This window comes from Artemia franciscana, chromosome 2, assembly GCF_032884065.1.
Source record: "Artemia franciscana chromosome 2, ASM3288406v1, whole genome shotgun sequence".
Lineage (NCBI taxonomy): Eukaryota > Metazoa > Arthropoda > Branchiopoda > Anostraca > Artemiidae > Artemia > Artemia franciscana.
Genome location: NC_088864.1, coordinates 35,260,617 through 35,288,479, shown reverse-complemented (window position 1 = coordinate 35,288,479; position 27,863 = coordinate 35,260,617). Strand labels below are relative to the sequence as shown.

At 35.5% G+C, this 27,863-nt stretch overlaps 2 protein-coding genes across 2 annotated transcripts; both read right to left on the bottom strand.

The window, feature by feature from the left end:
- Positions 1-91: 91 nt before the first annotated feature.
- LOC136040771 (transmembrane protein 33-like) lies at positions 92-22,035 on the bottom strand. Its single transcript, XM_065725094.1, has 6 exons — positions 21,948-22,035; positions 9,127-9,432; positions 7,987-8,168; positions 4,321-4,388; positions 1,906-2,036; positions 92-389 (listed from the first exon to the last, which is right to left on the bottom strand). The coding sequence occupies exons 2-6, from the start codon at positions 9,306-9,308 to the stop codon at positions 170-172; spliced, it is 783 nt and encodes a 260-aa protein (XP_065581166.1). The 5' UTR covers positions 9,309-9,432; positions 21,948-22,035; the 3' UTR covers positions 92-169.
- LOC136034871 (uncharacterized) lies at positions 10,620-11,105 on the bottom strand. The gene has a single exon (XM_065716350.1). It carries the CDS (start codon positions 11,103-11,105, stop codon positions 10,620-10,622), a length of 486 nt encoding a protein of 161 aa, XP_065572422.1.
- Positions 22,036-27,863: the final 5,828 nt, after the last annotated feature.

The window sequence follows — 27,863 nt, the reverse complement described above, 5'->3', positions numbered from 1 at the left end:
ATTGTAACCAACGGCTGCTGACAACAATTTGCTGATGGATTATAAAATCAAACACACATAATATTTATATCAAAACTGGAAAATTACATCATAAGCAAAAACAAACTCTCGAATTTTATTACTTAGTGATTGACAGAGCTAAAATTAAGTACATTACTAAATTTATATACTAGGTAGGCACAGTCATTGGAGCTAATCTACTGATAAAGCTAATACTTCTGTGGATCAAGCTGCGGATAAATGTTGGACATCGAGGGTTATTTGCTAGCTGCTCAAATACTATCCTGAATTCAGTGAAGCTATTCCTTGTGTACGGGTTCCTTCTTGACGAGTATCGGAGAGACAAGAAACGGTAGTACATGAAAATCTTCAAAATACCAAAAGTGGAGCTGAAATACGAACAACAAAGTTAGAGTGATATTTAATGAAGCAACTAATTGAATGTTCAATATTTGCAATTTAGTACTCAACGATTGGTGCCTAAGAGCCAGATCCGTGACTCGGCCTTTTTTTATGAGGCACAGAACGTAATTCTACAAAAGATGTTTTTCTAGTCCATTCAGTATATGCGTCACAAACGAGCAGCTTTAATAGCTAGGCCATGCAACAACACTTTATTCCCAAAATAATGCTAGTAAATAACCATCAGCAATGAGGAGGAGGCATTATGAGAAATAAACTAAACCCTCCATAGGAGGTTACCAAAGGCGAAGCTGTTAAGAGGATGAGATAGAGGAGCCAACCGCAGTGCAAAGCCCAGGGCGACATTAAGCCATGACGACCTTGTTGCAATAGTAGCTTTTGTACAACTTTACTACAATCCGTCGCTTCCAATTAAAGTAATCAATTACTTCATAGCTTTTTCGCTACTTATTCATCTTTCAAGCGACTTATTAAACCAAAATTCGTTAAAATATCAGCTAAATTTGACAACAATATGATATACGAAAACGATAAGGGCTATTGCAGATTTACAAAAAAAGAGATTTGAGACATAAAATTAAATCCTGAGAACACAGCTGTTCATAAAAGAAAGCCATTTTCTTAGCAAGCCATCTAGAGAATAATTGTACGAAGACTAGGCATATATGAAAATATGAAAAACAAAATTAAAAAAAAAATTGTAAAGAATCAAAATGAATAGTTGTGGGCATCAAGTCATGGCTAACTGTAGAAAAAGCTAAGACAGAAAGTCCAATTGAGTGAGAAGCAAACCTGGCATTAATTCCCCCTTATTAGGATTGTATAAAAAGGAGGTTAGTTCATTTGTTAATAGATATGTCTATCTATTATACGTCCATGCATCATTGCTAGGGCAGTAGAACCAAGGTAGATAGTCATAGAGCTAATATAGTGACAAAACCTATAGTTTTCCAAGTGTTTGATTAATTTGGCTTGGGTAAAAGGCGGAAGCATGCGGGTGCCTCTCTTATAAAACATTATTGAATTCTCTAGTCAGTGGAAAAAAAGAAGTAGTAAAACGCATAAAATAAAAAAAAAAGTTTATATACATATATAGTAGCCCAAATCGCAATCGAAACAAAAATGAAATGGTAATAATGTGAGCACCAAATACAAAGTTGAACGAGTCCCATTTAAACAAGTATTTTGAGATTAAGGCGCTTTCTCTTCAATAAAACAATAATGAAAATAGCAAACGACCTCTAAGAAGGTTTTGAACTTAGATTAACTAAGACTAAAATATATTAAAAACTAACACAGAAACGACTTGGCTTCATTGTTCAATTAAAATTTAATAACGCTGCTAAATCTGGAGACTGCCTTAATATTTGTTTCAGTTAGGTTTTGTTCTATTTAAAAACTTTTTAAACATAAAAGATGAAATAACTAAATGTTAGACAGCCCAAACAATACGAGACATACAGAAAAGAAGAAAAAACTTACAATGCTAAAATAACAAGAAGTGGCATCAGAAGTATTTCACTGTAAGCAATAAGTCTTAGAATGTTCACTCTCTGTGCTTCTATGAAACCAATCAGTTTTCGACCAATTTGCAGATCGTTCTCATTTAATTGCTGTAATAGTAAGAAAAAAGTACCTGAGTTTCACAGCATTACAGGGGGAGAGAGGGAGGAAGGGAGAAACGAGAGAGAGAGAGAGTGGACGGGGGGCTCAGAAGCACATGAAAATATTTTTTTTAGTTAACCAAGAGGCGACGAAGCCAGTCTTCGACAAATTTAGGATCTAAAAGTAAAAATAAAATGGGCCTTGTATGCATTTTTTACTTCAATAAAATTTTAATGTCAAACGCTATAAGTATGTATACAAATATAATAACTTAAAAAGAGTAGGCCTTTAGGTTTAATATGCTCAGAAATCTTTAAATAACATCAGGTTATAAAAAGGAACTGTCTTTCGTTACAGATTCCAAATATGTCACTTTGAAGCTAGACTCTTTCAAGTTTGGAAAGTTATGAACCCAAAGCAGGTCAGAGAACTAGAGGTACTTTCGATTACATGAAACTATTTATAGAGCAATGTATTAATGAAAATATTGCTTTACCCAGTTCTTGGCTTCATCTTCGTCAAATTACACTGGTGAGTTTGAATTTATAGCCCTTTTTAAAGAAGTAATTCTAAGAAAAAGCTTTCGGGCAAAACCATCTAATTTTCCTTCGGGTTTCAAGTCTGCAGCATTTTATAATGGTTATGAATTTGAATTCCAAAACTACCAAAGCCCCCCAAGATGGAGAGAGGACTATATAAGAGGGGGCTAATATTAAGTTATCATGCCCCAATTTTACACCAAATGCAAGATTTACTTTTGGAGGGTCATCCAGATGTTTGGTCTCCATCACAAAATGAGAGTTGACTTCTGAGTAAAAACAAGAGTCCGTCATGTTGTTCTTCTGATGGCCATTTGTCCGCAGTGAGACTTACTAAAACCATCTTCATAAACACTTACTTGCCTCATGCAGTGGCATAAAATGACCAAGATTTACGGGGGGGGGGATATTTTATTGTTCAAAATCAAGGGAACGGGAGCAAATTTGTCCTTTTTACCATTTTTTTCCAACGAAAATACTAAAAAAAAGGTATTTTCTATTAAAGGCCCCATGAAATTTGTTTTTCAAAATCTTGAGGGGAGGGGCAAAAATTTAGGAGGGGACACAGCCCCCCCCTAAATTCCACCCCAACTGACGCGGTTGACCTAATGATACAAAAACTATGATCTTTCTTGGCAAATTATCTGAAGAATGCTCTAGTTGTAGAACTCTCTTTGAAAGTGTAAGCAAAAACGCTACGAGCCCATTATTATTGGAGATGTAAAACGCTGCTGCGAAGGGTGAATCTGTTTCTGCTGTGAACCTACTTGATAGTCTCCCGATTACAGACTAATTGCGAAAGATTTTGTTGATTTTACAAATGCATATGGGGTCCATCTCCCCATCCCACCCACATCCACACAAAAAATACTACAAAGTAAATTATTGCACAAACCTACGGCTGATCGAAAATTTCGACTGAACATTCATATTTTACCTAGCATTTATATTACAATCCGACATTTTAGTATTTGAGCAAAAAAAAAAAAAAATGAATATTCCGAGGATTAGCCAATAATAAAACTATGGCATTTAAAAATCGGACAGAATGTAATTTAGAAAGCTTTTCAAAAAAAGGAAGGTTTTTTTTTATTTTCAAGTTAATTGTTTTCTTCTCATAGATGAGCAATTTATTGCAAGAAACCGTATGATTACAATTCGATCGCAATTATTCTTGTCAAACTTGATTGGACATATGGCTAAAAACGTTTTCAATAGCTTGACAACGGCAATGAAAAAAAAAAGAAAAAACAGAAGATTTCACTTGACTGCTCAAAAAGGCTTAGTCCAGAACTGAAACATTCAGATACAAAACGTTTTATGGCATTATCATGACTATCATTATCGATTCGGCCAATTTTTTTTTCAAAAGCATGGGATATTCTTAAGCCAAATTACAGTCACACTTGTTGAATAAAAGCAAAATTATGAACAACTACAGAACCAATAATGTATACCGTCAAATTAGTGGTGATACAGAATTTCAACCAAATTTCTTGACATTTGAATTTTTGGCTCCAGTAGTGCAAATGCGACGTCAAAATGAAGGAAAGACATATATCATTGATAAAACTTTCTTACTCATAGGTGTTATTAGAGTGTGGCTGGGGCATTGGTAAGAACGAATGGACTGAGGCTTAAAAACGGTAGGTATTCTAGATTGCGTTTTCTTCTACTTAAAAAAAGCATCAAGATATTTTCACGAGAACCCAACGTAAAAAAATATATACAGAAACAAAAAGGAAGTACTCACAGCAAGCCAAGCTGAAGACGCATGGGAGAAATTAAGAATAGCGAAAAGTGCAACAGGCAGCAAAACAACTGCAAAGAAAATTCAGTTTAAAATTTTCTAGAATAGAACAAAACTAAGTTTCAATAAAACTTTAATCTAATTCATTTTCCTTTACACAATAAATATAATTGCTAAATATAACAATCTATAATAAAAGAGCTAAAGCCGTCAGTAAAAAACAAACAAGACCCAGTTATGTCTAGCATCAGCCAGTGCAAGAAGTGAAGACTGACACTTGGGCGCAAAAATTTATTTGCATCCCTTCTCCAGCAACTCATACAGCTACATCAAACAGTTCGTGGTAACGAACTGTAGTAAGGAGCGACCCGGCTCAATAGTAACCAAAACTCTAAAAAATGGAATTTTGGTACCAATAGCTACATCAAAAGAATCGCATTTTAATGCTGATTTTAAATATATAAGTTTCGTCAAGTTTAGTCTTACCCATCAAAAGTAACGAGCCTGAGAAACTTTGCGTTATTTTAGAAAATAGGCGGAAACACCCCCTAAAAGTCATAGAATCTTAAAAATCACACCGTCAGATTCAGCGTATCAGAAAACCCTACTGTAGAAGTTTCAAGCTCCTATCTACAAAAATGTGGAATTTTATATTTTTTGCCAGAAGGCAGATCACGGATGCGTGTTTATTTGTTTTTGTTTTTTTTTTCCCTAGGGGTGATCGTATCGACCCAGTTGTCCTAGAATGTTGCAAGAGGGCTCATTCTAACGGAAATGAAGTTCTAGTGCCCTTTTTAAGTGACCAAAAAAATTGGAGTGCAACTAGGCCCCCTCCCACGCTAATTATTTTCCCAAAGTCAAAGGATCAAAATTCTGAGATAGCCATTCTATTCAGCGTAGTCGAAAAACCTTATAACTATGTCTTTGGGGACGACTTACTCCCCCACAGTCCCCGTGGGAGGGGTTACAAGTTCAAAACTTTGACCAGTGCTTACATATAGTAATGGTTATTGGGAAGTGTACAGGCGTTTTCAGGAGGATTTTTTGGTTGGAGGCAGGAGTTGAAAAGAGGGGGATATGCTGGAGGGAACTTTCCATCGAGGAATTTGTAATGGGGGAAGAAAATTTCCATGAAGGGAGAGCAGGATTTACTAGCATTACTTAAAAAAAACAAGGAAAAAATAATTATGAAAAAGTTTTTTTCAGCTGGAAGTAAGCAGCAGCATTAAAACTTAAATTGAACAGAAATTATTACCAATATGAGGGGCTCACCTCCTCCTAATACCTCGCTCTTTACGCTAAAGTATTTTAGTAATTTCAACTATTTATTCTGCGGCTTTTGTGATTCAGGGGTCATTCTTAATGAATAGGGACAAAATTTAAGCTTTAGTGTAAAGAGTGAGGTACTGACGAGGGGGCGAACCCCCTCATATATGTAATAAACACATCAGAATACAAAAGTTATTTAATTAAGCTAATTTATAATTTACGTATATCTTTTACTTATAAAAAGATTCGTAAAAAAATTAAAAGTTCTAGTTGCCTTTTTAATTAACCGGAAATCGGAGGGCAACTAGGCTTCCTCCCCCGTTTCTTTTTCTCAAAATCATTCGATCAAAATTATGAGAAAGCCATTTAGCCAAAAAAATAAATATACAAATTTCGTTTCAATTATTCCTCTGCGGAGAGCCAAAATCAAAACATGCATTGATTCAAAAACGTTCAGAAATTAAATTAAAAAAACATGTTTTTTAAATGGAAGTAAGGAGCGACATTAAAACTTAAAACGAACAGAAATTACTCCGTATATGAAATGGGTTGTCCCCTCCGCAATCCCTCGCTCTTTAGGCTAAAGTTTGACTCTTTTAAAGTTTTTTACAGTTTTAAAATGTAGAGTTAAGAGAAAGGGTCAAACTTTAGCGTAAAGAGCGGGGCGTTGAGAAGGAAAAGCCCCTTTCATATACGGAGTAATTTCTGTTCGTTTTAAGTTTTAATGTCGCTCCTTACTTTCATTTAAAAAACTTGTTTTTTTTTATTATTTAATTACATATAGAACTTACACGTAACAAAAATCTAATATTAGTAATAATCGAGTATAGTACCTAGTTTAAAATTTTTGACCAAATTGCAAATATCAACTACCTAACTAGATTTTTATAAAATATGCTGCTTCTAAGGGTGAATAGTGACATACGGTCTTGTATATAAATATACAAGATAAAAGCTGGCTTCGTCAGCTTTTTGTCAACTGCCTCAGGTCCCTACTGTCAGCAGGTAAGGGTTTCAGCTCTCATGAATACAGGAATAAGGCATCTGGCCTTCAAACATTCAGCCTAACGTTACCTCTCCTCTACTCCCTATGGTGGACATTCACACTCTTTTTATGATGATATCACATTTTTTTGCTAAGTTAATACATTTCGATTTGAATAACTTAACTTCTCATATTCGCGGTTTTAGGATTATTCGCAGCCAATTTTCGATTCCAAGCTTAAATAGTTTGGCTGCAATTACTAGAAGGATACACAGATAAATAAACAATTAAATTTATGTACACATCGATTTAAATTTTGTAAAACTTTCTAGTTTATATCATTTCCTTTATTTATAGTTTAGTTTGCTTTCTCATGATCCTACATTTCTTTGCAGAAAATTTAGCATTCTCATTGTTACAGGATTACTAGCATAGAATTTCAAGTTTCTAGCTTGAATATTTATATACATATATATGATATTTTCTTTTTTAGTTTTTTCCTTTTTTTAGTTTTTTTTTCTTTTTTTTTAGTTTTTTTTTCTTTTTTAGTTTTTTCTTTTTTTACTTTTTTAGTTTTATTCTTTTTTTAGTTTCTTCTTTTTTAATTTTTTCTTTTTTAAAGTATTCTAGTTTTTTTTTGGTTTTTACCTTTTTTAGTTTTCTTCTTCTTCTTTATTTTTTAGTTTTTTCTCCTTTTTTAGTTTTTCTTTTTTTTTCTTTTTTAGTTTTTTTCTTTTTTTTTTAGTTTTTTCTTTCTTAGTTTTTTCTTGCTTTTAGTTTTTTCTTTTTTTAGTTTTTTTTTCATTTTAGTTGTTTTTTTCCCTTTTTTTTTTGGTTTTTCTATTTTTTTCCCCTTTTTTATAGAAGATATTGTAACAGACGGACAGCACATTTATATATATATATATATATATATATATATATATATATATATATATATATATATATATATATATATATATATATATATATATATATATATATATATATATATATATATATATATATATATATATATATATATATATATATATATATATATATATATATATAATATATATAAAAATATAATATATATATATATATATATATATATATATATATATATATATATATATATATATATATATATATATATATATATATATATATATATATATATATATATATATATATATATATATATATATATATATATATATATATATATATATATATATATGTATACATATTTATTATTATTGTAAAATATAAGCTTAGACTTGCATTTACGTTGCTCCAAGATTATTTGCAGAAAGTTTAAAGTTTATAGCTTAAAAATTTTCATTGAAAATCATTAAAGAGACTGAACAGACAAACATAGAACTTGCACATATGAGTTATACGTACATTAACATATATGGTTTTCAACTTACGTGTCAAGGGGGGTGAGTATATAAACGTCAAAGAATAGAACAAATAATGGGCACTATCTTCTAGCAGCAGTTGCGCAAAATAAATTTGACTCAACTGAAAAGGAGGGGCTCGTTGATTAAGTCTTAGGGCAGAGGTGGCTGCATTTGAAGCAAGAGCCTTGAAGTAACAATCTTGAGGATTCCTGAAAAAGTTTGAATTGATATTAACGCTCTCAGTAGTACACAGACCACTTACACACATAAAAGCATACATGACCGTCCCCAAGAACATAGTTCCATCTATTTAGCAGTTAAATTTTTTGTAGTCAACATACTTTTCTTTAACATCAGTTCTTCAGAGATTTTTTTTTTTTTTTTTTTTTTTTTTTTTTTTTTTTTTTTTTTTTTAGTAACTTCTTCTTGCAATACAGACACAAACGTTGAATATGATGAGCCCCCCTCCCCCCCCACAGTAAATGGGAGCTTAACGTCAACGAATCTAAGTGCATCAAATTCACTAAATAAACTTCTAGAACAAAACTCCATTTTTATTTTATTCAGAAGCTCAATTAGTTTCCAACATGGAAAGGTTCTATGGCATCGGAAAACTCTCTATTACTGTAAGATGTGATTTAGTATAATAAAATTCTATTTACAAACCCGATTTACAATATTTCCTTTACAAACCTAAGGTTTTAAGTCCCATTTTTATCACCTTCTCAAGTAATACCTAAATCAAAATTCTGGATCTCTAGCATAAGAATGATCAGCAAACCTTTAAAACAGATTTTTCTAGGAAATTTTTCTAGGAAACTTTTGTTAGGAAATTTTATTTGTGTGGGGATTTCATTCCAAATTCATTGAAACAATGATTTGTAGCAACCCACAAAATAGTGGTAGGACAGACCTTCATGCAGGACAAAACTTTACTTGCAAGTAACAAAATGACAGGAAATCAAAAAATTCCCCTCTCCCCAAGTAAAATGAAAGAGCAATACAAACAAAAATAATTAAAGAGCAAGGATAAAATACATGGGCAATAGCATTGTTTTCCATTGTACATGACTTTTATTGTATTACCAACTTAGGGCAGCCAGAGTTGAAGATAAATTAAAAAAAGATATCATTACCAAAACTAGTGCCCCCACTACATGTACTTACATGAAAAAAGGGAAGACATAGCCGAAGCTGTAAACCAAAGTCAAAAGCCTTGTAACAGCTAGCACAACATCATAAGGATGAGATTTGAAATATGAAAACAGAGCAGCAAATTTTCCCTGATCTGAAGTACTTGCTTCCGGTGGTGCTTGTTCTTGCTCAGATGGCTGTCCTTGATTTGACATTGCTTCCTAGGAAGGTACAGGTTCCAATATGAGCACTTATATGGCTGAAGCAAGCAATACTACTTATGAAATCCAGCTGCAAATGTCTTTGATGGTTTGTCTTATGTCTTTTTCCACAAAGATGCTGAAAAAAAGTCAAATTCATGTACCATGATAAACAAAACTGCCCACAGAATGAAAAAGCTTGATATTATGATGCAAGTACATGCAAATAGAAGGGTAGGAATATATTACACAAATCTGGTTATGGACATTTATCTAAAGCAAAAGTTGACTACTAATCATTTGCTTTTTACAAATTCCTCCTTAAAAGTCAATACAAAAAACATGCTTAAAAATTATTTGCATGTATTTCGTTTTTGTTTCTTGTACAGCTATGAAAACTAGAAACACAGAACTTGGAACCTCCAAACAGACTATATTTTTGATATGTTTACTTTACAGTAAATTTAGCCTGCTTTTGTTTGTTCTGAAATAGACTATACTGATCTGTACTAGGCGTCAATGTGCAATAGACTCTTTCAACGATTTACATTTCATCTTTTTTTTTTTTTTTGTATTCAACAAGTTAAATTGATTCCAAGCATAAGTAGATTTTATTGAAAGTACAAATTAAAATACCACGGGGGATGGGCCAACTTTCCCCTCAATTATGAACAATTTCAAGAATAGTCCATAAAATCTTGTTTCATAGTCATTGAGTTGGAGATTCTGAAGTATCTTTTTCTACCAGCTATGGCTGCCACTCAGATATCTCCCATTAGGCAGATATGGCTCTGTTAATGTGACCAAGTTGAATTTTATGCATAGATTTTCCAAAATTCACTGTGGGTTGTATAGACCCGTCATGAAGGGATTTCCCACGATGTGTGGAATATCTGCAACAGTTGTACAAACCCTAAGAATTCAAGAAGAACCATCCCCAAACCCTTGATGGATTAATACTTATAACTTTCGATTATTCTTTTGCCCTTAGGAAGCTATGTAACAGACTCAAAGAGACCTATGCTTGTATTTATCTGATATCAATTTATTCTTTAATTTATCTTTCATAGTTTCAAGCTCCCTTGTTTCAAGTCTAAATGTATTTTAAATCAAGTGATTGTCCCTTTTGGCCCAGTATTTAAAAAGAGTCTATTAGTCTATACCAGGAGTTCTTAAACTTTTTTTTTCATTCATGACCACATTTATAATTCTGACTTTCCTGGTGGCCTCACATAAAAATAAAAGCAAGATAAACAGATGTTTTTTGATGATTTATTTATTAGATAATAATATGCATATACATATTAAGACATATAATTTTAGAATTTAAAGCCTGCTTATAACTGATGCAGGCTCTGAAAATATGGGGTCTCCGTTATCAGAGTCAACCATGACTTTCTGAATTCGGCCAATCAGAAATGATCTTATCCACTCCACAATGTCAGCATAAACTCCATATGCATGGAGCTTGTGTGAAAGATATTTGTGGACAACTTTATTGAAGGCCTTTCCATGGTCAAGTAACAGGACATCCACTGCTTTATCTTCCTCAATTAGTTTAGTGACTATATCATAGGACTGGATCAGGTTTGTCTCATTGGACCAATTCCTTCTCAAACCATGTTGAGACTTTGACAGTAAGCCATTTTTTTCAAGGTGGTTAATAATAGCATAATTGAAAGTACTTTCAAGCAGTTTTGAAATAACTGGTGTAGGACTAATAGGCTGGAAATTTTCAGGGCTATTTTTATCTCCCTTCTTGAAAATTGAAACTATATTGGCCAACTTCCAATCAGCTGGTACCAGCATCATCCTTATGGACATCTAAAAAATATCAGCCAGTGATATGGCAAAAAGAGCTGTAGTTTCTTTCAGCAAACGTGGATGAATGTAATTGGGGCCCTGTGCCTTGTTTGGATCCGACTTATTCAGGTGCTTGTGAACATCATCCACATCAATCACAACAGATGGCATTTTGTGGACATGGTTCCTTTCTGGGAAAGGGGGAGGAGATACTGTAGTATTTTTATATTACGTTGTATGGAAGTTTCTTGTTATGTTTTTTGTAGGTAGCCTGGATCAATAAACCTATTCAATAGACAACATTACATGATGTCAGAAGTGGGATCTGAATAACAATGGACGTCCTTCAGCCATCAATAAACTGGGAGGTCAACTCCCTTTCAGAGGAATGGGACCGCTTTGAAGAACACGCTAAGCTGATGTTTGCAGGGCCACTTTCAGGCAAAACAGAAAAAGTACAGTGTGCCTACCTACTCATCTGGTCTGGAGCAAAAGGTCGGGAAATATTCAACACCTTCAACGTCGCGCCTGAAGAGCTGCATAAAATCGAACCTTACCTCGCTAAATTCAAAGCATATGCTACACCTCAGAAGAACACAGTTTTTGCACGATACCTGTTCCAGAAGCGAGACCAAAACGACACAGAGACTGTGGAAAAATACATCACAGATCTAAGGACATTAGTGAAACCATGCTCCTACTCAGACCCAGATGAAATGGTTCGGGACCGAATTGTATGTGGAATCCAAAACCAAAATGTGCGTGAAAAGCTCTTGGTCTGAAGGCGATGAACTCACACTGGATAAAGCAACCTTTATGCGCAGAAGCTATGAAGCGACCCAGGCTCAACTCAAGACATTCAATGGAACGAGGCCAGCCCCCATCAAACAAGAGATCGACGCTATATCCCGCTACCAAAACCGGAACAGTGGTAGAAACAAACAGACAGAAGCAAGCAGCTCCAAGAGTAAAGCATGCTACTTCTGTGGCGGAACATACTCCCCCTCACACATCTGTCCTGCAAAGGGGAAAACCTGCTCCATATGCAAAAAGACCAACCACTTTGCCAGGGTCTGTTGAAGTAAGACGGTCACAGTGCAGTTGATGAAGATGCTGCAGATACAAACCCCGGCGACGAAACTGTTTTCCTTTACTCCATCGAGCAAAGTAAGAACAAAGACGAAGCAGTTATTCCACTGAATATCAACAACCAGTTCCCTCTACAATTTAAGATTGACACAGGAGCCCAGGTGAATATCATCCCAAAGAAGTATTTTGACCTCATCACGCCAAAGCCCACCATGAAACACACCAGTAAGCGCCTCACAAGCTATTGTGGAGCACGGATCCCAGTAATAGGAGTCTGCAAACTATCCTGTAGGTACAAAGACAACGTGAGCAGCATGCAGCAGTTCTACGTAGTCGAGACCTCATCCTCCCCAATCTTTGGCTACCATTCTAGCCTCAACCAGGACCTGATCAAACTAGTCCTAAACATAGACGTAGCAACCTCCCAAGTACCACACCTGAAGGAAAAGTACAAAGAAGTATTCAGAGGAATTGGAAAGCTGGACGGAGAATGCAACATACACCTAAAGGATAACGTTACACCAACCATCTATCCAGCCCGACGAGTCCCCACCGCTATGCAGGATAAGCTCAAGACAGAGCTCAGTCGCTTAGAAAGCCTAGGTATCATAGAAAAAGTAGTGACCCCGACTGAATGGGTTAACTCAATGGTAATGGTAGAAAAGAAGGACGGCTCCATAAGACTGTGCATAGATCCAGTTGATCTAAATAAGTCCATCAAGCGACCGCACTACCCGATTCCCACTCTGGACAATGTCACCTCAAAGCTACACGGAGCCAAAGTATTCACCAAACTTGATGCCTGATCCGGTTACTGGTCGGTTCTGCTGTCTGATGACTCTTCTTATCTCATGACATTCAGCACAATCTATGGGAGATACCATTTCAAGCGAATGCCCTTTGGAATCATCTCAGCCCAAGATGAATTTCAGCAGCAAATGGAAGACGCTTTCCAAGGCCTAGAAGGATTCGAAATCATCATTGACGACATGATCGTGTATGGCAACACCCAAGAAGAACACGACAAACGCCTAGCAGCAATATTGCAACGCGCCCTTGTCAAGGGCATCCGATTCAATGAAGAGAGGTGCAAGTTCTCAGTATCCAGAGTAAAGTACTTCGGGCACGTCATAAGCTCTGAAGGAATGCAGCCAGACCCCAATAAGATCCATGCCATAAACAACATGCCAAGCCCATCATGCCGAGAAGAACTCCAAACACGTCTTGGGATGATCAATTACTTAGCCAAGTACATACCAAGTCTCTCAACAAAGAACAAAAAACTCCATGACCTGACTAAAGTAGACCTGTTCATCTGGGAAGAGGAACACACACAGATCCTAGAAGACTTGAAGAGCTCCATAGTATCCAACACCCCGTTCTTCAACCACAAGAGTAACAACATGGAACTCATAGTTGACGCCTCTAGCCACAGACTTGGTGCACACCTGGTCTTGGAGGGGAAAGTCACAGTGTACGCATCAAGATCACTCAGCAAAACAGAGCAGAAATATTCCCAACTAGAAAAAGAGTTGTACGCCATTGTATTTGGCTGCAAACATTTCCACCATTATCTCTATGGCCGGCATGTCGAAGTTACTACTAACCAGTGCCCACTTGAAACGGTGGTGGCAAACCCTATCCACAAGGCCCCACCCTGAGTACAGAGATTAATGCTCCAGCTCCAGCCTTATGACCTTAGCCTGAAGTTCCGACCAGGCTCAGAAATGCCTGTAGCCAATGCTCTATCCCGCCTACACCTGGGCGATGCGGATCCAACACTGGAAGAAAGTCTAGATGTCTATGTACATCAACTTGTACCCTATCTACAATGGCATACCCCAAGGAACTCTCCTAGGCCCCCCCCTCCTTTTTTCAGTCATGGTTAATAGCCTTGCAAAGGAAGTTCCTGACCGTTGTAAATTTGTTGATGACCTAACGATTGGTGAAAGTTGCTTCAGAAATTTAATAAGCGACCCTATGAGTATTCTCAATGAAATTGGAAGTGAGGCTTTGGACCTAGATATGACCGTAAACCCCTCTAAGTCCATGATAATGCCGATTTGTTTCCTCAAATCCTCGCCCTGTTTTCTTAATCCTATCCCTCCTGAAATTTATGCATCCTCGGTTAAAATACTTGGAGTCACAATTTCTTCAAATTTAAAGTGGGATATCCACGTTAAAGATATCATCCATAAAGCTGATGCGTCTATCGCCCTCCTTAAGCTCCTAAATGAATATAGCGTCCCCCCTTCTCACTCCTTAAGGTTGTACACGTCTTTCGTCCGTCCGCATCTTGAATATGCTTGTCCATTTTGGCACCCTGGCATCTCCTGTGAAGAAGCAGACAAAATTGAGTCAATCCAAAAAAGAGCCTTGCAAATAATTTTCAAAGAAGGCAAGGTGCCTTACTCTCTGCTCCTAAAAAAAGCTAGTTTGGAAACCCTTGAGCGAAGGAGGTCGTCGTTGTGCCTCCTTTTTTCAAAAAATGCAATAACGAACCCTCGGATGGCAAGTATTTTCCCAAAACGTCACTCACCATCCAGATTATGACAGCCTCGAGCTGTTTCTGAGCCTATCCCAGTTTTGTCCCACATTCACTGCGTTACTTCCAGATATGAAAAAACCTTTGTCCCCTTCATCACAGAAAAAATAAATAAAATAGCCGACTAGTTTCTCCTCCCCCCTTTTTTTTCTTTTTCATGTGAGGTGATTTAGGTCGTTACACTAATTTGCTTGCCCTCCGCTGTTTTGGTTTAGTTTCCCTTTTAATTCATATGTGTTTTTCGTGTGTTTTATGCTTTGTTCTTTTTTTTGTGAGTTTTTGGACTTTTTTTAGTGTCCCTTTTAATTTGTAGATATATATGTTTATTTCTTGTTCTTTTCTGTATTATTAGACTTTTTTGTCCCCTTCCTTTTTTTTCTGACTTATATATATTTTTCTTTTACTCATAATTTGATTATCCATTATTATTAGTGTTTTTTGCTTTGTTTGTTTTATTAGTCGACTCCAAAGTCCGAATTCGGCCCTTTGAGGGGCTTGTGATAGTGATTTTTTTGAAATAAATATCTTATATCTTATCTTACCTACCTGCCAGTGACCAGAAGCTCGAAGAGATCCGGGTGGAAACAACAAAGGATTCAGAACTGAGTACCCTCATCAAAACAGTCCAAGCAGGGTGGCCGAGTGCAAGAAAAGACTGCCCAACCAACATCCTAGCATACTGGAACTTGCAGCATGAACTCTCCTTCGAAAAAGGCATCCTACTCAAAGGAGAAAGGTTGATCATCCCCAAGAATATGCAGGCAGCTACACTGCAGCAGTTACACGCAGCCCATCTTGGAATCAAGAAAACGAAACAATGAGCCAGAATGCTGGTATATTGGCCAGGACTCAACGCAGACATTGAGCAGTACATAGCGAAGTGCCAAACATGCGCCAACAACATGCCAAGTAATTCAAAGGAACTCGAGACATCGAGAATCACAACATCGAGAGGCTGCTGCGGCAAAAGGTTGCGACTGATCTCTTTGAATGGAAAAGTGCCAGTTTCTTGGTAACCCTCAACTACCACAGCTGTTTTTTCGAAATCGACAAGCTTCCAACAACCTCATCCAGTGCAGTCATCACGAAACTCAAGGCCCATTTCGCCCAACACGGCATACCATCTCAGCCAATGTCAGACAACGGACCTCAGTTCACATCAAGAGAATTTACCGATTTTGCCAAGACGTGGGGAATCTCACTAACCACGTCCAGCCCAGGATACCCAAAATCCAACAGACTGATCGAGAAGGTGGTGCAAATCTCAAAAAACATCATGACGGAAGTGACAGAAAATGGAGAAGACCCCTTCCTGGGTATACTAGAGTATAGGAATACACCAGTCGACAGGTTCACTTCACCAGCCCAGCTCCTAATGTTGCATCAGCTATGATCCACCCTGCCGTGCACCTCACAACACCTAAAGAAGAAAGTCATTCCAACCACACAGTTCACTTGACGAAGAACTGAAATGCAGAAACGCCAAAAGCTGTATCATGACAAATCAGCTAGATCAGTGAAACAACTCACCCCTGGAGATGCAGTTTATGTACAGAAGACACTTGACAGACCATGGAGTCAGGCTGTTGTGCTATCCCATGCAGGACAGCCACGATCCACTGGGTGCATACCAACGAAGGTTCCGTGCTAAGGAGAAACCATAAACATCTCACAGCCCATCCACATCAAAGCCAGCAAGGTTTGAGCCAAGTCAGTGAGACAAGCGATGAAGCAGCACCACCAACAACAGAAACGGCTATTGAGTCACCACCCTCAGCTTCACAGCCAGACCTGTTCATATCCCCATTGCCACAACAGGATGGTCAGCAGGCCAGCCAGAGCCCCAACCAGACGGCCACCATATCTCAGCCCCAGGGTACCAGCAAAACACCATTGCAGCTATGCACGCGCTATGGTCAAACAGTAAGAAGACCCCTGAAGTTAAACCTGTAAAAGGAGTGAAGTGAAAGGAAGTATGAAAAGCTGCAGCCTTAACACGGCCAAAGACTCAGTGAAGTGGACCGAGCCAAGACTTTAGTGGACCACCCTTGAAGTTAAAGTGTTTTGGAAGTTTAGTATGTTGCTTTTTATTATGAGAAGAAAGATGTAGTATTTTTATATTATGTTGTATAGAAGTTTCATGTTATGTTTTTTGTAGGTAGCCTGGGTCAATAAACCTATTCAATAAATGACATTACAGATACCAGAACTGAATGAGAGAAATTAGTGGCATTTAAACAAGTTGCAATGTATGTGGGGGAATCAAGCACAGTAGCATCAGGATATTTAAGCTGGCATATTCTGTGTCTATTAGGATTAGAGCTGGAAACATACTTCCAAAACTTTTTGGGGTTTGAATTGCACTAAGGGCTATATTTGCTTCATAACCAGTTATGATTTTACATGTGAGATTTCTCATCTTGTTACAGCGTTTTTTGAAATCAGCAAGATGATTCTCCTATTTTGATTTCTTGTATTTCCTCCATGCCTTATTCTTATTCTTAATGCCTTCTCTTATTTCTTTAGTGAGAAATTGCAATATTTTTGTTTTCTCTGTGTATGTTATGGAAGTAAATTGCTTCTCAACTGCAAGCAAGCATGACTTAAAATTGAAACACAAGTCATCCACATTATCACTAAAAATCAAAGATTGCCAATCAACTTCAGACAAGTGTTCTCAGATTTTATTGCAATCTGCATAAGATCTTTTTGTCATATTTCTTGGCCTAGTGGAAACCAGCACCAAAAACATAGCACTAATTGCAAGTAAAGATTTGAGAGAAGTGTCTGCATCAGGTTGTTTGTAAATACCAAGTCAAGTATAGTTGGGTTTTGACCATCTCTATAGCGGGTTGGTTGATCAATCTGTTGAGTAAGGGCAAGATTTGCTACATAATTCCGAGTTGTTTGGAGTAAAGTTGTGTTTTCCAGTTCTTGATTTTGTCATGGTTGATTCTACAGGTAGAATGGTTTAAACAAGAGTGACATAAACAGTTTAAACTAAATGCAGCAATTTAAAAAAAATACAAATTGTGTATTTAATTGAATCATGATGAATCAATTCTTGTGAATTAGGCTAAGCCTATACAACTCTAACAGAATGTAATTATAATCAAATAATATGTTTTTATCCTATATTTTAACCTTTTCTAGAGCCAAAAATAAGAGAAAAGAGAAAACCTTTAAGGTCCATAACTGAACTTTTGAGTAAACCAACTATCAAATTCAGAGAATAAAAAAAAAGGTAAATGTTAAGTTTTGTTCCAAGTGCTCTAAACTGGAAACTATGCTGCTTTGCAGCATAGTTTGCACCAGTTTAGAGCACTTGGAAATGCTAATTCTAGAAGCATATCCATTTTTGGTTGATCCTCCTCCTCCATGGGGTGAAATAAAAATGAGCAAAGTGGGCTTAACTACAGGTGACATTACCTATAGAGCAGAGTGTATTGGTCCATGAGCCCTGCAGGCAGAGGGCCAAGGTCTGTATTCTATGTTTATTTAATAAACCTTGTTTGAGGTTTTCTTATTATTACTTTTTTTTTAGTTTTATTGCTCTTTGTTGAATAAATATAGAATAAAGATCTTGCCCTGCTGCCTGCATGGTGCATGCACTAATAGATTTCACTCTATAGATAATGTTACCTGTAAGAGAGCACACTTTACTTATTTTTAGTCTCATTGGAGGGGGATTTTAGAAATCAAAAAATGGATGCTCTTCTCTAATAATGACAAAGAAACAATTTGCAATCATCAGAATCTTGCTATATGCAGTAATACACACTTTAGAGCATTTGGAACAAAACTAAACATTTACCAAAATTTATTGGACAGTATGTCTAATTAATTCATAGCATTATACTGGAAATATCTCCAAATGTTCCCATATTTGTTTGTTTTTCCTGATTTTCATCAATATTTTAACCCAATTTTTGATCATAAATTTCATATGGTTTTTATGAAATAAAGCTAGGTTAACATATCAGATTTGAAAAATGACCCAATTTGCTTGGCAGAATTGCTATGTCTGAAACATAGGCTAGCCTGTTACAAGTCCAGTGAATAAAGAATATAATGGTACTAGCCTACCCTTAAATTCTAGTTTAATGACTTCTGGCTATCTTGGAAAGGGGTTAGGTTAGGAAAATGAAACTTTCGGGGATGGGTCTACAGGCTAAATCATATCCTGGGAAGGTACTTTAAAGGGCCTACCTCTACTCCTTCTCCCTCTAGAGGGCCCTGAAATTCACCTACATGACAGATCTATACCTATTGACATTTTGACAAAATCATATTTTACCTTAATTTTTAGTTACCAGTTGCTTTTTCTCTGCCTTTAGTTCTGAAAATGCAATTCCTGTTATTACCTTACCTTAAATTACCTTAAATCACAGCTTGGAGCAATATAAGGATTATCCATCCTTGTGATGCTCCATGAGAAAAAAAAAATTCATTTGGTGTAGAATGTGGCTGTTAGATTAGACTCTTGTGGAGGACTCTGCAGCTTCCCAATTGTAAAGGAACTCCTGGCAGAGCCATTCCCTATCAAGGTGGGACTTGAACATGTCAATTGAAGTAGCAGAAACTGTTTCTTCAGAGAGCTGGTTCCACATATTGATGATTCTTTGGCTGAAGAAGTGGCTTCTATGTCTACTCGTGGAATGCTGCATGGAGAGCTTCAAAGAATGTCCTCTAGTACCAGAATGCAAGGGCTGTGCAAAGAGACCGGGAAGGGTATTTTTAGAGAGGATTTTTTTGGTTAAAATAATGTCACCCCTTTTCTGTTGGTATGTCAGCATTGGCAGCTTCAAATGATGTAGTCATTCTTTGTATGGAAATTTATTCATGTTGGTAACCATCTTAGTGGCATGATGCTGGACATCCTCATGCAACTTCCTATCTTTTTTGAAGAAAGGGGCTGCCAATGACATCCAACCTCCAGGCGTGGACGTACAAGCACCTTATATAACTTCATAAGAACTCTAGGGTGTCGGCTGGAGATGGTTCTTTTTATGATACCAAGGGTTTTATTTGCAGAAGATGAAACAGACTTAGCATGGCTGCTAAACTTTAATTGGTGATCTACAATAACCCCAAGATCTCTTTCATTGGAAACAGCAGAAAGGAAGTTGTCTTGAAGGAAATACTTATGATGCTTGTTATTTTTGCCAAAATGAATTACATGGCATTTGTCAACATTGAAAGTCAGAAGCCACATGTTAGCCCATCTTTCTAGACTATCAAGATCTGTTTGAATTGATTGCTGGTCAGAGGGAGTAGCCGCTTTTCCAACTAGTTTTGAGTCATCAGCATAAAGGGTAATAAGATTTGAAAGAAGGGTGGGTAATTTGTTAACATAGAAGTTGAAAAGTGTTGGTCCAAGAATAGTGCCCTGGGGCATGCCACTTAATACAGTTGTGGGAAAAGAGAAATGAGGAGTTCCTTGCAAATCAAAAACTCTGACACTCTGTGATCTTTCAGAAAGGAAGCCCATAATCCACTGTACAACACCTTTGTTGACACCTGCAGCCCTCAATTTGATTATGAGGAATTCATGACAAACTTTGTCAAATGCTTTGGACAGATCAAGAAGAATCATGTTGACAGGAAAACCCTCATCAAGCAGTGTAGTCACTAATTCATATGTTTGGATAAGGTTAGTGTCCACAGATCTACCAGTTCTGAAACCATGTTGTGATGTGGAAAGGATATTATTGACCTCAAGATGTTCAATTAGAGCTTTATTAACAAATCTCTCAAGCACCTTAACAACTGCAGAGGTGATGCTTATGGGATGGTAATTCTCTGCTGAGTCTCTTCTATTTGAGTCTATTCTCTTCTATTTGAGTAGAATTCTGAGCCATATCAATGTTGTTTTTTTTTTAATTTAGGAACTGTATTTGCATATATTTAAAACCTCATAAATTGGGATTGAGCAAAGTTGTGAAGCTGAAAAGAATTTTGTTGTACTTCATTCAAGCAGAAGATCTATTTTGCAAGGTTTCACTTTTATAACACATATTTAAAACCTTGTAAATTGGGATTGAGCAAAGTTGTGGAGCTGAAAACAATTTTGGGCCAATGTTGGTATTACCTGAACAATTGTTTTGGGTCATGAAACTATTGTTAATAGACGCATTTTGACTTTTTGAACATCTTTTTTCTCTTGCCAAACTACCACAAACTCACTGTTATGGAGTTATTCCAGCCCAAACATTCTCGTATTTATACATATAGAATTGTAATCATTTCTGTTTTCATTGATTGGATATTTGAAATCACAAATCTGTAATAGTTTATAAACAAAATTTGGGCTATATATTTGCACATTAGGGGTGGGGGTAAAGCATAGCATATATTAAATATATAAACTAACCATTACTGTATTTAATATATGCTATGCTTTACCCCCCCTCCCCTAATGTGCAAATACATAATAACGCCATAATGGTGAGTGTGCAGTAGTTTTTACAAGAGAGAAAATATGTTCAAAAAGTCAAAATGCATCTATTAACAATAGTTTCATGACCCAAAACAATTATTCAGGTAATACCAACACTGACCCAATTTTGTTGTACTTTATTCAAGCAGAAGATCTATTTTGCAAGGTTTCACTTTTATAACACAAATATTTTTAAGGGTCATCAAAGGTCAGGACCCTCTAGAGGGAGAGGGAGTGGAGGTAGGTACTTGAAAATACCTTCCTGGGACATAGAGGCTACTTTAGCCTGTAGACCCATCCCTGAAAGTCTCATTTTCCTAACCTAACCCCTTTTTGAGATAGCAAGAAGTCACTAAACTAGAATTTTACCTTTTATTAAGATATTTCCTTCTGGAGAGCTGCTAGGCTACTCTATATCTTTACCATGTTTTTCTGTCAAAATTTAGATAGATATAACCTAACTACAACAAAAAGATATGAACATAGTCACAGGCATAGGCCAAGACTACCTTTCATCAATGCAATCTTTTATGCTCCAAAAATAAGGAAAGAGCAGAGATGGTAGGCTAGCTAGAATAAAAATATCATTTTCCAAGGGTAGGCCTATATTTTAGCCCCTGGAACTTGACTAGCCTACTTTCTAAGATAGCAAGAAGCCCCACAACTTAGGCTATAGTGAGTTTAATCCTAGAAGAATTTTTGCTTTTGTGTTGATAAGAGAAATCCAAATGGCCAAATTAAAAGGCATATTTTTCTTAATTGGATTTTGAAAACTCACTCTGTTAGGTCTGTGGGACAATTTTTCCTTCTTCTTCCTTTTTGAAAAAATGAAAAGTATTTTTCGATCGTAAACCAAAATGTAAGCGAGCGCCTTTGAAAAATAAACCAGACAATATTTTGCCCCAAACCCAACAAAACATTAGCATTGCGTACCTAACTGCCTACCCCTTATGCACATTGGCTGGATGGAACTGTGCATTACTTAATGGTGTTTTAGCATGTATTTAACGTTAGTAAAACTATTTATTTTGAAGTTTTCCTACGAATCTATACGAAACGGTCCTACGATTCAAATGAACGCTGCTTGCCTTATGAAAGTAATTGACAGTATTTTATTCTCAATCTTTAAAAGATTTAAACCAATTATAGTGAAACATTGTGAGCTCTAGCTTGGGGTTTTTCCGAAAAGATGTGTCTTAGCGGCAAAAAGTATCAGCCACTAAAAACAAATAGAAAGCAACGTTGGGTTATTAGACAGGCTAGTAAAAATTATTATGGCTCATCGCAAATGACAAGAGAAAAAACAAACTATTTAAAATTGACCAAGCTTCTATTATTCTAATCAACCCATCCAAAATTCTAGAGTGAAACTCTTATCAAAATTTGTTGCAAAATTTTTTCGATTTCTTGCAAGATTTTTAATTATTAAATATTGTAATCCTAATTATGAATGTACATTTGACATTTTGTTAGTGTACAAAAGTTTAATTTTAAGCCAGATTAACTTTGGGATATATTATAACATTGAGAGTGCGGATGTGTACGAACATTAACGCTGATTCCATATAAAATCTTGATGGTCGTTTTACCTGGACTTTGGATTGATCTTGATTATGTTTTGGACCTAGACTATTCTGGAGCTGAGCTAAGCAAGAATAATAATGTTTGCGCATTCAGCTAATCTTAATTTATCGAATCCAACATTCAGATTTTTCACACTCGGTCTGATTTCAACCCTCTGACAGCTTGCAACAGGATCTGGAACACGCTCTCAAAGTTTGCACAAAGCTGCCACTAGTTTGGTATGTTCAAAAATTATGTTAAAGAATTTCTAGCTAGTAAATAATTTTTTCCGGTTTCCCATGGGGTTGTTGTCTTTGGATTGAGCTAGATATTTAATTGAGTTGCGGAAATCATGTACCATCCCTTGCCCAGCTTGTCATTTTTGGGAATTATTAAGATGGGCGACTAAATGTTTTTGGACGTTGTTTATATTTTGTTTGTGTTGGTATTTTTTCTCCCCTGTTCTTTCCCGGCCATGGAGTCTTATGGGGGAGATTGTCTTGAATTATTTTTTTTCAATGAAATTTATTGTTAAATAAAGGACTCAGAACTCTGATATGCAAAAATGTACCTAACCGAGGGAAATACTCACGAGCTTTAGCAAAAATATATTCAACATATTGTGACTCTTCTGTCTTGTTTTTAACTGGTATGTATTCGTTATGGAAAAGAAATGATTTGAAACATATCCGTATTGCTTATTTTAGATAAAGGAAATTTTCACATTATCTTACCACTTCACATAGTAATGCACGTATTATTGAGAAACGTGGTGCTAGCGACATTATTCGATCGTTTGAGTTGCTTAGTGTTAATTTAATAAGACACGCCTTTGTGTCCTTAGGCAAAAACTATATTATTATCCGCCTTATTTTGTCTGAGATAAAGGAATATGTTGTCTAATTCTCTATCTATTTCATTTTTAGTGTAATTTACTCCTTTTGTTTTGTTTAAAGTGGGTTATAAATAAATTATTATTGTTCTAAATATTATTATTAAAAACTAAGAAAGCACTCCACAAACATTTTTTTAATAACCAATAGCAAAAACAATGTCAATTGAAACAAGCAGAAGTTGTTCGAAGTTTTTTTTCAAAAAAGAGGATTTTTAAGGAAAAGTAAAGAGCTATATTAAACCATAGACGAGTGGAAACATAGTCATTTAATAATTTAATCTTAAAATGAACAGAAATTGCTATCAATGAATAGCTGAGTTCTAAAACGAGCAAAAATTATAAGGAACAACCGAGTGAATCTCAAAACGAAAATAAAATACCAAAAATAGAAATAAAACTAACACCCTCCAAGCCTTCTAAGATCCTTATTGTCATTTGCAATCCACTGAAAACAATTTCATTTCGGTAGGATTCACTTTTAAATAACATCACAACTACAAAATTTTCTCTCATAATTTACAAATAAAGGTGATGGTATATGTTCCCTTCTTATCCTTTCAAAATGGCTTGAATGTAATCTGTATTTCGTTGAAAACCATGTGTGTTTTGAACAATATGGCCTTTGCCAAAACACCAATAAAAGGAAAAGGAAAGAGCGTTGTTTAATAAAAGTTGTTTTATCTATTATTACTAAAAATCTGATTTTCTTTAGAAGTTTGATTATAATCAGAGATTTAGTTATCCTTATAATACATTAACGATCTTTGTCTCACAATAGTGTTCTAAAATGGTTACAATTTAGCAAAAGCACTTATAATCGTATTATTAAGCGCTAATGAACGCTTTAAATCACTTATTAAATTTTTAGGATTACTTAAGAACATTTAAATAGCTTAAAAACGCTTTAGATTACTTATTATCATCACAAAACACTTCAGATTACGTATAAGCGCTTAAGATTACGTATAAACGTTTTCAGATCTCATTTTTTTTTCAAACATATGAACGATTTAGATAGCCTATAAAAGTTGAGATCACTTTAAACGCTTAAGAACACTTATAAATGGTTCTGTTTAAACTTCGTTGAAGTAAGGATGTTAGGGATGTTTTATATTTTTAAAAACATAATTAGTTTTAATTCTTACATTTTGGGATAAGTTTATACATACATACATACATACATACATATATATATATATATATATATATATATATACTAGCTGGGTCCCGGTAGCTTCACCGCCGGACCCCAGAATGACACGCGGCAGGATTCTATATATGGATTCTTATTGTCCTTTATGTTCTAACCGCACACAGTGCTGGATCCCGGAGGCTTCGCCACCGGACCCCATCATGGCACGCGGCAGGTTTCTATATATGGATTCTCATTGTCCCTTGTGTTCTAATCAAAGACAGTACTGGGTCCTGGTGGCTTTGCCACCGCTCCCTGCAGGCCCCAAAATGGCACGCTTCTATATATGGATTCTCATTATCCCTTGTGTTCTGGGTCCCGGCAACGCTATGTCATTTTTGGATCGAACTGATGAAGTAAATTGGTTTAGTTTTCTGTTTTAAGGTTTTCGAATTGCTTTAATCCATTGTCAAGATATATAGAAATACTTGAGCAATCACCAGTTTCTTACATTTTAAGCAATTTAATAATAATTTCTTTTTGACGTTAATTGACACTTTGACAAATTTTCTTTAAGAAGCAAGCATTCTAAACTTCAACAATTTCTACTAAACTTCACACTTTTGGTTTTCTGTTTTAAGGTTTTCGAATTGCTTTAATCCATTGTCAAAATATATTGAAATATTTATGCAATCACCAGTTTTTTTGACATTTTTACATTTTTGTTTAGCTCGTGTAACGGTACTAACGTGTAACGGTAAAGATAGTGTAACAGACAGACGGACAAACGGTGTCTTGAACAAAAAATTTCCATATTGTTTCTAATTCGTTTTTGCTTGATATGGAAGGCAGTATGGTCTTCGTCACTATAAATGGTTAAGAAAGATTATAAACGCTTAGCTTTAAATTATCTCTTGTAATATCTCTCTGTAAACGGTTTAGAGCACTAATAAACGCTTTAGATCACTAATAAGCGCTTTAGATCAATTATAAACAAATTGAAATTATTTGGAGCACTTAAAATACTTTAGATAACTTATAAGCGCTTTTATCACTTATAAAAGCTTTTGACCATTTATAAATGGTTTAAATGCATATAAATGCTCTAAAGGGATTTTGAGGACTTACAAACACTTTAGATCCTTTATAATTTCTTTTTAGCACTTCTAAACTCGTTAGATCATTTATAACACTTTTGAACGCTATAAATCACTTATTTGTAGGAAATGTATTTTAAACGCTTTAAATAACTCATAGATTCTTTTCATAGCTTTTGAACACTATTGGTCACTTTAAAATACTTTAGATCATTTATAAACGCTTTAGACCGCTTATGCTAAAGCATTTATGCAAGATCTGAAGCTTTAACAGTGTTGTATAGTATTGATTATAAGCGATTTAAATCATATATAAATTCTTCAGATCACTCATAAACGCTTTAGAAAACTTTTTTGCCTTAGATCATTTATAAACACATTAGATGAATCATAAATTTCTTAGATAATTTGTAAATGCTTTTGATAACTCATAAATGCTTTAAAGCATTTATAAACGCTGTAGACCGCTTATAAACTCTTTAGAGCACCCATAATGGCTTTTGATCACTTAAAAACGTCTTGGACAGCCTATAAACGCTCTAGAATGCTTATTGCACCCAAGACAGCTTTGAACACTTATAAATGCTTTAGATTATCTATAAAGACTATAAATCCCTCATAAATGGTTTAGAAACGGTTTAGATGTAGCATAAGTGGGAGATGGTAACGTCGGCAATAAAGGGGGGAGGAATTAATGCCAGGTTTTTCTTCTCACTCAGTTGGACTATCTGTCTTGGCTCTTTCTACAATTAGCCATGACTTGATACCCACAACTGTTCCATTTTAATTCAAAATTTTTCTACAGATTCTAGTTCATACATGGAAAATTTTCCATTATAATTGATATTTTCAATTATAAAGGAAAAACCCAGCATGCCGAGCCGGGGAGACCCTCCAACAGATTGACTCTAGTTTGGCATTGTGGAGTGACATGAGAGGTGTAGCATAAGTGGGAGATGGTAACGTCGGTAATGAACGGGGGGAAATTAATACCAAGTTTTTTCCTCACTCAATTGGACTATCTGTCTTGGCTTTTTCTACAATTTACTGTTCCATTTAATTCAGTTTTAAATGTCCTGAAATGGATCAAAACTTGGGGAACTCAATATTAAATTTTTCCTTTCTGAAAGTACGTATAAACACTTAAGATCACTTAAAAGCGTTTTACAATAGTTTTAAACGATTCAGAACGGTTATAAATGCTTTAGATCTCCTAAAAACACTTTAGATTACTAATAAATACTTTAGATCACTTATAAAGGCTTAAAACAACTTATAAACTTCGAATTGAGATCCAGTTGCCATCAAGTTGCCAAGGTTAATGAAAAAGAAAAACAACAAAAAACAAGATAGATGGCCTAAGTTAGAGGCAAAGCTGACATAAGTCTTTTTCTAATGATGTTATTTTCACTTGTTGACAGATATTCTATCATTCATCAATCGCAGGGCAGAAATACGTGCTTCCAGATCTAAGTATACATAAGGAATATAAAGCCTTTATAAGTGTTCGAAAGTGCTTATAGGTGATCTAAAGCGTTTATAAGTGATCGAAATTATTTATAAGCGCTCTAAATTGGTTATAAGCGGTCTGAGTTGTTTAATATAATCTGAAGAGCTTATACGCAATCTAAAGCGTTTATAAGCGATCAAAAGCATTAATTAGCCATCTAAAGTGTTTATAAAAGATCTAAAGCGTTTGTAAGTGATCGAAAAATTTATAACTGGTCTAAAGCAATCACGAGTGTTCTATAGTGCTTATAAGTGATCCAAAGTGCTTATAGGTGATATGAAGTGTATATAAGAGATCTAACGCTTTAGGAATAATCTTATTTATTATTTCTGAAATTTTCTTTTTTGTCTCTTTCTTTTGAGCATTTTTTTTACAGATGCTTGTGATCGCGTGAAACACTTTAGATTGCGCTTAAACTCCTCGGGTCACTTTAAATGCTTTAGGCGTTTAAAAATTAACAAAAGTTTTTATAGGCTATCTATGTTGTTCATACGTAT